At 43.9% G+C, this 14,525-nt stretch overlaps 1 protein-coding gene across 1 annotated transcript in view; it reads left to right on the top strand.

Annotated features, from left to right (window-relative positions):
* The first annotated feature begins 262 nt into the window (after positions 1-262).
* Positions 263-14,525, top strand: part of LOC117271534 (vertebrate ancient opsin-like) — a 128,136-nt gene continuing 113,873 nt past the window's right edge. The window contains exons 1-2 of the mRNA XM_033649753.2: positions 263-993; positions 13,469-13,797. Coding sequence (XP_033505644.1) covers positions 621-993; positions 13,469-13,797 — 702 coding nt within the window. The 5' untranslated portion in view covers positions 263-620. The remainder of the gene's footprint in view (positions 994-13,468; positions 13,798-14,525) is intronic.

The following is a 14,525-nucleotide window of genomic DNA, read 5'->3' as shown; positions in this document are numbered from 1 at the left end:
GGGACAGAGGCAGAGACAGAGACAGGAACAGAGTCAGGGACAAAGACAGGGACAGACAGAGCAGCTCCTGAAACTTTAAGCCGGACTGTCTTCCAGCAGCTTGAGTGTAGCAGCACCGTCTCTGAGCCACATGATCACGGTCTGATTTCCACGCTGCTCCCCACTGAACCTGCACCGTGCTCCGCCTCCGCCCCCCCTCAGCCCAGACGTCAGCTGCAGCAGAGCGGGCAACAGTGATTTAAACACGGCCAGAGAGGGAAGGTGTCTGTGTGAGAGACAGGAGCGCCTGTGGAAAGAGTGAGAGTGTGCCACACGGTGGAGCAAAGACGAACCAAATCTAAATTTCCCCTCCTCCCCCTGAGCGCAACAAAGTTTTGACATCCCCAACAAACAAACTTTTTTACTGTCCCACATTTTCTCTTGGCTCAACTTTTTCCACATTTCTTACAGCAACAAGTGTCGCTGGCAACCAGCATCCAGCAACCAGCAACTGGCGACAGCTTGTCTTTACATTATCTTTCCACACACAGAAAAAAAGAAAAAAAATGGCAACGACATATTAGCTGTCGCTCAGTGCGTCGCGGCCACCCAGTGTGCCACCGCCGTGACACCGGACTGCCATGATCGTGTCCAACGTGAGCCTGAGCGGCTGCGCAGGGGTCAACAGCGCTCTGTGCGCCGCAGCCGGGGAAGGGCACTTGGGGGGAGGCTCATACCGGACCACCCTCACCCCGACGGGGCACCTGATTGTGGCCGTGTGCCTTGGCTTCATCGGCACTCTCGGACTTATGAACAACCTGCTGGTGCTCGTGCTCTTCTGCCGCTACAAGATGCTGCGGTCGCCCATCAACCTGCTCCTGATTAACATTTCCATCAGCGACCTGCTGGTGTGCGTACTGGGGACTCCGTTCAGCTTCGCCGCCAGCACGCAGGGACGGTGGCTCATAGGAGACGGCGGATGCGTGTGGTACGGATTCGCCAACTCCCTCTTTGGTGAGTAGAAATGCGGAATCTAATCGAGCATTGACAGTTTATTTTTGCGTTTCTGTTCCATTTGTAGGTGACTGTGTATTTGTGGTTGTGAGCGATGTTGCGCTGCATGTGGATCCTTCTCGGAGCACTGCGCTCGTGTTAAGCCTCATTTCTGGGCACGAAATTGAGGATTTTGGCACATTAGAAAAATATTTGACTCTCTTTCTGTATAAGGCACAGGAGCTGGATGATTTGGACAATGAGAAAATGCGTATGCGCCAAATTCCTCAAACCTTTATATTACTCTGCATATTCATCAGTGATTCATGCCTCCACACACTTTGACACTGTCCTTCCCGTCTCTTAAGCTTCCTCTCTTAATTTTGGGTGTGATCATCCTGCAGTCTGCCCTCACAGAGATTGTTAAGGTCTTGGTAAAGGCGCGGGGTACCTTATTATCGCTAATTGCGTAAAAACGCGCAATTCACAGTATGTTTGGGGAAGTTGCAGTTCACAGACTCGCAGGATTCACACCCACTGTCCCTGATGGTGCCCCACATGCAGGTGTGCAGGTATCGTGCAGGTGATGAGTTGTAAAAAGCAGTCTTGTGTGTCATTATCTCTGGCTGGTGCTGCATGCCAGGCTGTTGAATCACTTCCAGAGCTGCACGTGCATGCATTTTCACGGCATATGATCGCTGGGGGTATTTAGGAAAGCATATGGTGCGCTCTGTGCTTCCTTACAGACGCTTAGTCATTTGTTCAAATGTCATTAGGAACTCTGAGAAGCTGCCACGCAGGACTGTCAGCGGGTGATTTGGCTGCCGCGCGTGCTGGACGTGAATGTACAGCCTGCTATTAAATGGCCGCTAAATGCTTGTTACCGTACAGCTGAGTGACTGTGCCCGGGGCAAGGGAAGCCTCATCACTGTTCATTTAGCTGCCCGTGCAGATCTGTGGCGGGTTTGTGAGGGGACGCGGTCTCAGTGCCTGCGCAGAGCTGTGGCAGATGCAGCGGCAGCATTTGTTGCGGGATAAAATCGCCCGGGGGAGATGTGTAATGAGGAGGGAGAGTCTGGTCCCACCTTCGCTCAGGAGTGCTGATATCGATGCAAATGGGGCACAATGATGCAACTGAGGAAAAGGCACTAACTCAGTCAGCTGGAGCAGAGCCAGGCTGGGACACTGAGCTCCAAAGAAAAGCTTAGTGTTCATTATTTGGAGGGTTGCTATGTGAACACTGCAAATAATAAGTTTTGTATTGAGCATAAAAGAGAGAATACTATTAATTTCCCCTGAGCACCGTATCAGTCAATGCTTCAGATGTATGTGTTTGAGTAATTTGGATGAAATGATGCCAAAGCTGAGAGGGAACTCATTTACAGAATTCTCTAAACATAAAAATGTTGTGCTCTTATAAGGAGTGGTTGGCCTGATGCCTGATTTGAAGTTCTTTAATGAACAGGCTTTCTTGCTACCAGTCCCACTAATTGCTTTAAAAGCTTCCCAAAGCATCCAAACAACCTTTGAAGGTCAGGTGGCCTGAGAGATGGGGTTTTTAAAAACATTAATTTCTCCACTCTTTGACATGAAAACAATGTTTTAACATTTGCACCGGTGTGTTTTATACAAGTTCCAATTAAAGTGAATTTTTAAAACAATATTTGGCAGATTTAAAAGTTTTTCAACCGAGGATCAGCCCACTGCTGCTCAGCTTCATAATCTATTATTAACACTAACGTTTCCATCCTCCTGGACTTTCGACAACACCATTATTTCAAACATTGCGCTTACACAGAAACTGCCCCTCCCATTTCACCAACACATTCTCACTCCAACTTCATCATGGACTTTACACGTCAACATTATGAAAGGTACCCTGGGTGTGTTGGTTGTGACGTTCTGAGACACTGTGTCAAGTTGAGCTTGTTGCATGCATTGTCTTCTTTCAAAGTACACTTCTTCTTTCACAGGAAATTTAACGTTTACATACAGTCTCTTTCAAAATAAAAGCACTACATCGGTACAACCACAAATTTATGGGTTTTTTTTCCTTCAACAACCAAAACACGTGGTTAGGTTTAAGAAAAAAGAACTGGGTTTGGCTTTGGAGTCTTACAGGACACAAACACCGCTCTCTTGGGTGAAAGTCAGTGTCCGTTGGACCCGTCCACCACCCCTCCCGCCCACCCCGCTTGGACTTTTGCCACCTTAACTTTCGTCCTTGTCCAGCCATGTTTCTTTCTGTTGCCGTTTAACTATAACAGCAACCAGCCGCGTGTTATGCTGACATTAAAGGAAGCCTTTTTTCATTGGTTTCTGATGCTGCAAGTCACTGCCCAAGCGCTGGATTTCGACAACTCTGGAGTAAGACTGGGCTCATTTCACAAGCGTGCATAGTGTGAGGGAATTAATCAGCTGTGGGTGTGTTTCTCAATAACTGACAACATGTCACATATCCCACAAACGAATGAACCAGTACCTGTACTACAGAGTTAGCGACGTAACTTCAGGGTTAACTCTGGGTTTTCAGTACTACAAAGCTGGTTCTCTTTTTACTGCAATCACTGTGGTAACTTATGCTAAACAACTAACTTGCTCCAGAGCAGGTTAACTTCAGGGTATTGGATCACAGCCTGTCAACATACCGAAATCTGAACAATCAGATCACTGAAGAAAAAAGTAGCCATGGACAAAAGTCCAGAGTCGCAGGTAAAAAAGAGGAGCCTATATATTGTTATAGGTCAGCAGAATCATTTCATTGTTCCAGGGCTCTAAAACAGAGTGTCTAACAAACAGATTGTTTACAAACTGAACACATGATTTGAACTTATGCAAAGTTTATTTTAGTCCACAGTGACAGTGTTGATAATTGACACTCCGATTCATCACTGCAGCTCAAAATAACATGAGACACCTGTGTGATGAGAAATAGGATAAAACAGATAATATTTCATTAGTAAAATAATCCACACTGTTAATTTGCTCCTGTTATTATAAATGGAACATTTCAGTCAGACAGACCTTGTCAGTCATTAACTACTTTTACACTCTTTACTTCAGCAGCAGAAACAGTCTGGTGTTACTCTAAAGTGTTTTATGTGACAGATTCAGGGAAGTTTCATCATCATCCAACTAAACAGCAAAATATACTCTATTCTAATGTTACTATGTAATAGCTATGATATGAAGAAACCTACTTCATTCATGGTTCTGATTATGTCGCTCATAACTAACACCCCCGCCTCTTTGCTCGTGGCTGGATAGAAAAACCCAGAGTTGACTGAACTGGTTGATAACCAGCTCTGTAGTGTTGGTTATCCAGACGGCCGATGTGACGGGTTAGTCAAACCAGATAATGAGAAGATAAACTGGGTAGGTTGAACTGGCTTTGTAGTACAGGCCTCTGGGAACAAGAAAAACAGAGGGAAAACGAGCCAGGTCTCACTCCAAAGTGGTCGAAATCCAGTTGCCGTTATAGTTTAACAGCCCCTGGTGGCCTCGGGGAAACACAAAAGGACAAGGATGAAAGTTGAGGCAGCGAAACTCCGACTGGGGCAGGTGGGAGGAGTGGTGGATGGGTCTAACAAACACCAGAGACCAGTATTCGTGTTCCATAAGATTCTAAAGCTAAACCCTGTTCTTTTTTCCTAAACCTAACCACGTGGTTTTGTTGTTGAAGGAACCCAGGGTACCTTGCATGTTGTGTATGTGGATGTGGGAAGTCCACAACCAAAAGCCCTCAGAGTTCTCCTTGTTCATACTGAGCGGCGTGCTTGACTGATCAGATGTCAAAAACTTTTATTCATTCACATATCATCTCATATCTATCGTCTAGCTAACAACTTCACTGAATCAGAAGTTGGTTATACTCGTATAGATGGCCAAATTATAACAGACATGTTTTAATAATCTGTCACCCCACTTTGTTTCAGGCGATATGGCCCAAAGAAATGAACGCAGCCGCTGGTATTCATGGTCAGCTTCTTTTAAAAATGACTTCCTACAGTTCACTGATCACTGGAATAAAACATGCCAACTTTCTGCACGGTTTTTAACAGGATTACCTCCCTATACAACAGCACACTGACTGCATACTGCACTTTGGACGTCCTTAATCAGCAGCCGTAGCTTTAGTCTGATGAAGTTTATTAAAGGACCTATAAATCTAACACAAGGGTTCTTCGTCAGTGCATCTAATCTCCTGATGCATAAAACCTATGGGTAGCCATGCACCCACTAACAAACACACAAGCCAAACGTCATGGCTTCTAAAACCTGCGGTAACTAAAGATTTAGACTGTTTGTTGTATCTAGAGCAGGACTATTACCTGCTGTACTTGGTGAAAGGTGATGTAAGAAAAACCTTCTGGGACAGAATTTACAGCTGATTTGTTGCTTCCCTGCACCTCTGTGACTCTGACCACTGGGACTGTATCTGCACAGTGACAGCAGACCGTGGACTGACTGTGAGACAATGGGCTCCTGGACAGAGACATGTGAACTGTCCCCTGACTCCTAGAGGGGCAGGACACCCAGTCTGAATGAGACACACTCTGTGGCTATTTGCATGAATGTTTTGGGAGTTTTGTATCTCTTTGTGGTAGTTTTTCATCTCCGTCGTAGTTTAGCAACTTTTTGTGATAGTTTACATCCATTTGCAATAATTTTGCATCTGTTTGTGTTTTTTTATTCAATTGTGGTAGTTTTGCTTTTCTTTGTGGTAGTGTTGCATCTCTGTGGTATTGGAATCTCTTTGTGGTAGTTTGGTATTTCTTTAAAGCAGTTTTTCATCCCTGTGGTAGCTTTGCATGTCGAGGTAGTTTTGCATCTCTTTTTGGTAGTTTTGTATCTCTGTGGTAGTTTTATATTTCTTTATGGTAGTTTTGTATTTTTTTATGGTAGTTTTGTATTTCTTTATGGTAGTTTTGTTTCTCTGTGGTAGTTTTGCATGTCTTTATGGTAGTTTTATATTTCTTTATGGTAGTTTTGCATTTCTTTATGGTAGTTTTATATTTCTTTATGGTAGTTTTGTATTTCTTTATGGTAGTTTTGTTTCTCTGTGGTAGTTTTGTATTTCTGTGGTAGTTTTGCATCTCTTTATGGTAGTTTTGCATTTCTGTGGTAGTTTTGTATCTCTGTGGTAGTTTTGGATCTCTTTATGATAGTTTTGTATTTCTGTAGTAGTTTTGCATCTCTTTGTGGTAGTTTTGCATCTCTTTGTGGTAGGTTTGTATCTCTGTGGTAGTTTTGCATCTCTTTATGGTAGTTTTGCATTTCTGTGGTAGTTTTGTTTTTTTTGTGGTAGTTTTTTTGCATCTCTGTGGTAGTTTTGCATTTCTGTGGTAGTTTTGTATCTCTGTGGTAGTTTTGCATCTCTTTATGGTAGTTTTGCATCTCTGTGGTAGTTTTGCATTTCTGTGGTAGTTTTGTTTCTCTGTGGTAGTTTTGCATCTCTTTATGGTAATTTTGCATCTCTGTGGTAGTTTTGAATCTCTTTATGATAGTTTTGTATTTCTGTGGTAGTTTTGAATTTCTTTAAAGCACTTTTTCATCCCTGTGGTAGCTTTGCATCTCCGAGGTAGTTTTCTATCTCTTTGTTTGCTGAGGTAGTTTTGTATCTCCTTGTGGTAGTTTTGCATTTCTTTGTGGCAGTTTGGCATCTCTTTGTGGTAGTTCTGCATCCCAGTGGTAGTTTGGCATCTATTCGTGATAGTTTTGCATCCCTGTGGTAGTCTGGCATATTTTTGTGGTGATTCTGCATCCCTGTGTTTTTTTAATCTCTGTGGTAGCTTTGTATCTTTGTTTGCATCTCTTAGTGGTAGTTTTGCCTCCGTTTCTATTTCTTTGTGGTAGTTTTTGATCTCCAGGGTAGTGTTGCACCTCTCTTTGGTGTAGTTTTGAGTCTGTTTGCATTTCCTAGTAGAAGTTTTGCATCTCTTGTCATAGTTCTGTGTATCTTTGAGGTAGTTTCACATCTCTTGTGGTAGTTTTGCATCTCTTTGTGGTAGTTTGTATCGTTTTGTGGTAGTTTTGCATCTTTTTGTGGTAGTTTTGTGTCTCTTGGAATTCATTTTGAAACTCAGTATTGTTTTGTGTCTCCTTCAGTGACATTTTGCAGGTGATGTTTAGGGGGCCTCCGGACTCCATGGGCCCCTGGGCCTGTGCTTGTTAGGTCAGTTAAGTTATCCATGTAGCAAAGGAAGGAACTAAAGACTCACACAAATTACACTCAGTGAGTCAGATTTATGATGCATGTCCCTCCCTGACTTTTCTCACCAGGCAGCCCTGTTGCTCTCCCTGGTCTACTGCTACAATTTTCACACAGTATGTTCAATTTAACTAAATTGAATTTTCTTTTGCTTAAGAGCCTCTTGAATCTGTCAAACTTTTAAATTGGAAACAGACTCACAAGCACTACTTCCACTTCCTCTGGGATAAGTTGGCAATTTCCAAAACAAGATTACTACGTTTAGTCATATCACTGAGAGTAAAGCGAGCCTCCGACTTTTCTCAGTATCTGGATGTACTCTGATTGTATCCGCTGCCTTGCTAACCCTAGTGTTGTGTCGAGACTTAGCACCATCAGAAGATGTGTAACACTGACATCCACAAGGACCCAATTTATTAAAATCTGTCTGACAGGACTTTGGCGTCTACGAGCTAAAACAGAGCAGGAAGAGGAAACTGTTTGAGAGAAAGAGAGAGAAAGAGCGATGGCTCCAAGACATCATTAGAACCTCCATTTGTTATGGATGAGTAATTCCTCAATGGCCTCATAAAAACAGAGTGAAAGAAAGAGTGAGGGAGGGTCAGAGCAAGGAAAAGTGAAATTGATTGTTTGGATGAATAACGCTGGGTGCAGCTTTGACAAAGTGACTGTGTCTGTCTTCACCAAATCTCTGTAAAGCTTTCCTGAATGATCGATGCTCCTTCGTATTAGAGGGCATCACTGTCAATGACAAAAGACATTGTTAGCTTGGTGTTGGGACATTGTATTCCTGCTCCCTGTTGACATTGATTTCTACTTTATGCTCTTGCTTTTAGCCCATAACTTCTTAGATTTTTGAATGACTGAACAATTGAGGCTCCACCGCTTTGACTTTATGCCAAGAGCACAAACTGAAGACAATTTGTGGAGACATGTGTGTGCGTGTGCATGCACAAATACTCCCAACACCCTGTACTTTTTCCTTTGCCATCAGCCTCCTGGCATCCATTTAGCCGCTTCACCTCTTTTGCCCGCCTCTTTGCATTTTCCTCTCTATCTCAGTGAACTTTTGTCTTCCATTATCCCATGGATGAACAGGAGAGGATCTTCATTCTGTCTTTATTCGACACCCGGTCTGCGTGATCCTGCATACTGTTGGCTGCCTCCTCCTGCCTCAAGTGGACTCTGCACACAGTCACTGGATTAACCTTGCACTGCTGGGCCCACTCGCTGCATACTGAAGTTAGATTGCCCCCCCACACACACGCTCACACACAAACCAGCAGAATCGGGCACAGCAATGGATGAACATGTACAGAGGAGAGGAAATGCATAAACATGTGCGTCACACAGACACAGGCAACACCTGGCCTGAGTGATGTTAATTTGTTGCGACGGTGAGGAGAAGTCTCAGTGGGGAGAAAGAAAGCAGAACAATGCCGCTCCGCCATAAAGGTCAGAGGGAGGGAGCCAGCTAATGAGCCCCTGTAATAAATAGTGTGCGAAAGCAGAGACAAAAACGTGTATTGTGGGTGACGGGTGTCTTTGTACACAGACAGCGACACGCCAGAGCAGTCATCCTTAATGTTAGACAGACACTTGCAATCTCATCTCTTATTTTTTTTACTTGCCGGTGCTGTCACAGTAGTTCTGTGCACCTGTGATGACTGAGGGAAAAGACGCCGGGATTTATGGAGCAAACACAGCTTTATTTGATCCTGTGTTTTTCATTCAAACTGCCTTTTTATGGATCTACAGTATCAGACAAGTGATACCAAACCAGATGCTTTTAAGCAGACAAGACAGAAACAGTGAGGGAGTATCACGGAGGCAGCAAAACAAGGATGTTCCCTCTTTTTTTATTTCAGATATTATCAGATCATAAGATGTTTCATTTTGGAATATTAGATTCAGCTGCTGCCTTTGATCCTGCCGGAGGACTGGAGGATGGACGGAGGTCGATGTTAGATTTCAGATGCTGTGATGTTACAAAGTTCTGTGGGTGTCTTTTAAATTACGTTGCCTCAAATAAAGATTTACTTGTCACCCACGTTCTGTGTAACAAGAGAAAGGGCTGTTCTCATCAAGAAGGACGACATGTGATGAGATCAGCTGACATAATCAAGTTTTCATATCAAACATCATAATCAGCTGCAATGCTTTTGTAGAGCAGAAGGTTGCTGTCAATTGGTGCAGAAACATGATGATTGCCAGTGTTAAATTTTGATGCCTCTGTAAGCGTCATGGAGGAGAGCTGCTAATTAGCTTTTGCAGCTTTGAGAAAGTGTGATGTGATTTGGCTCCATTTATTCAAGATGTAATCAGTCTGTCTTAAAGATGTGCTACACAACATGCCCCCATCCTGGGTGTTGGGATGGGAGGCCGCACACAATCCACTCAAAAATCAACTTCTTATTGTCGCAGCATTCTTTGCCTCTTCTTTTCCTGTCAGATAGGAAATCTAGGAGTGTATCAAGCTTTCAACATTAGAGATGCATCAATCCAATACACCAGATCAGTATGTCCAATACTGGCCTCATTAAGGGATCCAGGTAGTGTTTTTGCTCTAGCTACATTCATACATTCTGCTGACTCTTGGTGCAGGTGTAAGCCCTGGCCCCACATATAACCCCAATGAGTTCCACACTGTGAGGCAGGTCTAAACATTAAAGACTGTCCAATTGCCCTGGGCAAATATAAGGCCACATCAGACAGGTCAATCTAGCAACTTACTTCAATCAGGCAAGTGATAAAAAATAATGAAACACACTGTCTTTTCCAGAGCTGATGATGAAAGTTGCTAAGGAGTGAGAATCTCACTTCCTCATCAACTCTGTGTAGAGTTGCACATGTGCAGTACTGATAAGGCACTTTTCTAAACTTAGCTGTGCAGTTTTGTGTCCTGTCCAACTTGTGTCCTGGTTCAAAGAAGAGCCACTTGGTTGGAATCAAATTCAAGGGCTTTTTTGACTCATCCATCCACCCTGACCTCCTCTCTAGAAGATTTAGGAGCGCTACAAGTCATAAGTGACACAGTTTTAGGCAACTGAACTACTGACAAATGCTTTTGTTTGAATTTAAAGGATAGCTAAACTGTTGGCACCTAGCAGTTGCTTCCACCTCTTCACATCCCAAAGGTGCTCTACTGGATTGAGACCTGGTGACTGTGGAGGCCATTGGAGTACAGTGAACTCATTGTCATGTTCAAGAAACCAGTTTGAGGTGATTTGAGCTTTGTGACATGGTGCGTTATCCTGCTGGAAGTAGCCATCAGAAGATGGGTACACTGTGGTCATAAAGGGATGGACACGGTCAGCTACAATACTCAGGTAGGCTGTGGTGTTTAAACCATGCTCAGTTGGTACTAAGGGGCCCAAAGTGTGCCAAGAAAATATCCCCCACACCATTACACCACCACCAGCAGCCTGAACCGTTGATACAAGGCAGGATGGATCCATGCTTTCATGTTGTTTACACCAAATTCTGACCCTACCATCTGAATGTGGCAGCAGAAATCCAGACTCATCAGACCAGGCAACGTTTTTCCAATCTTCTATTGTCCAGTTTTGGTGAGCCTGTGTGAACTGTAGCCTCAGTTTCCTGTTGTTAGCTGACAGGAGTGGCACCTGGTGTGGTACAACCTTGGTTGTAACCAGTGGTTATTTGAGTCACTGTTGCCTTTCTATCATCTTGAACCAGTCTGGCCATTCTCCTCTGACCTCTGGCATCAACAAGGCATTTTCTCTTTTTGGACCATGCTCTGTAAACCCTAGAGATGGTTGTGTGTGAAAATCCCAGTAGATCAGCAGTTTCTGACAGACCAGCCCGTCTGGCACCAACAACCATGCCACGTTCAAAGTCACTTAAATCACCTTTCTTCCCCATTCTGATGCTCAGTTTGAGCTTCAGCAAGTCGTCTTGACCATGTCTACATGCCTAAATGCAGTGAGTTGCTGCCACATGATTGGCTGATTAGCTATTTGCTTAACAAGCAGCTACACAGGTGTACCTAAAGTGGCTGGTGAATGTGTGCTACAAAGATTTTCTGCCCGCCTACATGAACACATCTCCTGGCTTCAGAAAAATGTACGAGCTGCACTTCACCACTTCCTGGTGTGTTTTCACACAGCACAGTATACTTGATACAGAATGTTGGCTGAAGCACTGACCAGTACTATGTTAGATAATTTTAATGGATACATCCCAATGAATCAAAATACAGAGTTGTTTGTGGCCAAATTTATTAACCAATCCGGTAATCACAAATCCAAAATAACTTCTATCTGCCTTTTACCACCTGCTCGACAATATATTGAGTAAAGGCTACTCCTGTCAGGCTGTGGTTCAAGATAACAAGGGCTGCAATTGCACCAGTGTTTACCTGTCTTTAAACATTATTACACACATTTTAGCCTGAGATCACCCCAGCCCACCTGTTGTGAGAGGACAGTCCTCCTACTGTTTGTCTTGAAAGTTAACAGAGTGTAGACGGAGGATAACGAAGGGAAAACGACAGGCCAGATGAGATGGGACAGCAATGAGTAGGGCTGAAAGCATCTTTTGTCAAAATATCTGGTAATGTGTTTGGGATTGGTTGCTATGAGTCAGTTGAGTTCAAACAGAAACACAAGTGGGTCGTTGTAAAACTGTGTTGACTTTGCAGTAACAGAGCTAATAAAAGCCCGGAGCTAAGCAGTGTGTGCAGGGAAAGCAACATGAGCGTAATATCTGGGGGCAACAGACAAACATCACACGCTGTGCACTTGCAGTCGGGGGTATGTGCAGTGGGGTCAATGTATTTGCATACAGACAGAGACACACACAAAAACCTTCTGCAGAACCATCATCTTCAATCACAGAGCTAAATTTGTTTCCATGTTGTTCAGTAACTTTTTTCCCCCTCTGTGCTTTTTTCCCATTATTCATTCATCGTGCAGCATTGGCACCTCAGTGAAAGGCTTGGACCGCCTTCGTGACGGAGCGTCCAGTCCATCTTTGCTTCGTTGCAACTGAAAATCAATAGGCATGAAAGACGGCCCCATGGATTCATAATAGCTTCAAAACAAACAGCAGACAGGATAAAAAAGGCTGAGGGGTCAGCGTGAACACTGAGCTTCAGGCTCCTGCTGCTGTGCCTCTGAAATACTGAGAAAGAAAAGCACAGAGAGAAATAAGAAAGCTTCTCCTCATCTACTGTTGTTGTTTTTTTAACCGCATTCCTCCTGTCAAGCAGAGACACTACAGGTAGAGCTGCAGTTTATGATTTACAGTGGTGTGTATCTGCTGCAGGCCCTGCCGTGTGAACCGAAATATTTGATGACTCCAAAATAACATTTGCTGTAGTTTTATCATGCTGCACGTTTCACTCTGGCAATTATTTTTTAACTTCATAACCCATCCTCTCTTTGAAGCTGAAAACCATAAAGCTCCTTTAAGCTGCACTCTTAACTTTGAAAAGAGCTGTGAAGCTTAATATCACTCTGACTGTGCATGTTTTCCTCACTAGAGTAGATAAACATTTGGACAGGAAGTGCACTGGTCTCTATTTGATGGCCCCATTAAATGTGAAGTACAGTAGTCGGGGTTTAATCAGAAGACCACACCTGCACATGCTGTCTACAGTATTCTGTTAGCCTGTGTTCTGTATTTAACTCCTTGAGTTAAAGGGACAGTTCACCCTAAATTAAAATATATATTTTTCCTCTTACCTGTAGTGCTATTTATCAGTCTAGATTGTTTCGGTATGAGTTGCAGAGTGTTGGAGATATCAGCTGTAGAGATGTCTGCCTTCTCTCCAATATAATGGAACTAGATGTCACTCAGCTTGTGGTGCTCAAAGTGCCAAAAAATCCATTTTAAAAACTCAACATCAATGTCTCTTTCCAGAAATCATGACCTGGTTACTCAAGATAATCCACAGACCTTGTTGTGAGCAGTTTCATGTAGGAACTATTTTCTTTCTACTGAAGTATACCTGCCAACTGAATCACCACGCAAGAGGAAGTGTGCAACTACTGCTAACTCTTCCCTCTGTGCAGTGATACAGTTGGTGGGTGTAGTTCAGCCATCTAGTTCCATTATATTGGAGAGAAGGCAGACATCTCTACGGCTGATATCTCCAACACTCTGCAACTCACACCAAAACAATCTAGACTGATAAATAGCACTACAGGTAAGAGGAAACGTATGTGATTTAGATTTTGATTGAATTGCCCCCTTAATTGTTATATATTTCTAGATACTGTGTGACTCAATCTATCTTGCATGTTTGTATCCACCCTGTAGGCATCGTTTCCCTGATCTCCCTGGCTGTCCTCTCCTATGAGCGCTACAGCACCATGGTGGCCCCCACTGAGGCTGACTCCTCCAACTACCGGAAGATCTCCCTGGGCATCATCCTCTCCTGGGTCTACTCCCTCATCTGGACCCTGCCGCCACTCTTTGGCTGGAGCCAATACGGCCCAGAGGGACCCGGGACCACCTGCTCTGTCGACTGGACGGCCAAGACGGCGAATAGCATGTCTTACATCATCTGCCTGTTTGTCTTCTGCCTCATCGTGCCATTCCTGGTGATCGTGTTCTGCTACGGGAAGCTGCTGTGCGCCATCAGACAGGTGAGGGAACATGGGGATGGGCAAGGCCTCTGCTAAACCTGCACAAAGGAGGCTACTGTAGGTGCCTCTGCAGTGGTGGGATTTTCAACACTAAAAGCACATATTCCACATCCCATAAACCCCAATACTTAAGGAGACAGACTGATAAGTACAGGCTGCATTAAACCAAGACACCCAGCAGAAACAGAGAACATAAAAACTGAAATATATTCCCATTTTTTCACTTCCAGCCTCATTACAGACAGTCTTCCTTTGTCGACAGAAACTCAGCAGATGTCAAACAAAAGCTAAATGATAAATAAATGGCTGCTTTTACAGAGTACAGCACTTTTATCCAACGCACTTTACAATTTGCCTCTCATTCATCTATTCACATCTTCCGAAGGTGAACCAGTGTGACACAATGCAGTATACATGAGTCATTGTTTATGGTAATCACACCATCTTAAAGTTGGGTTAGGCAGAAATCTAGTAAGGCAAGAAAAAAAGAAAGAATCCAAAAATATTCCTCCTCCTCCAGCTCTCCTCTCTGCCCAAGCCCCTCCCACCTGATGACCACCGGCATATGCACGCTATATGCAGCAGCTTGGGAGACTGACCGGTTGGTGGCTGTGGTAACTGGATCTGACTAGCGCAAACCCACCAACTCTGGGTGTCACAGCAGGCTGGTAGCCAGCAGCAGTGCTGGGTCGAACCTGTGTAAAGGCAGCAATAGAAAGTTTGCTGAT

The sequence above is a fragment of the Epinephelus lanceolatus genome, chromosome 12 (genome assembly GCF_041903045.1).
Source record: "Epinephelus lanceolatus isolate andai-2023 chromosome 12, ASM4190304v1, whole genome shotgun sequence".
Taxonomy (NCBI): domain Eukaryota; kingdom Metazoa; phylum Chordata; class Actinopteri; order Perciformes; family Serranidae; genus Epinephelus; species Epinephelus lanceolatus.
The sequence above is the reverse complement of the archived record's forward strand: the minus strand, read 5'-3'. Positions and strand labels throughout refer to the sequence as shown.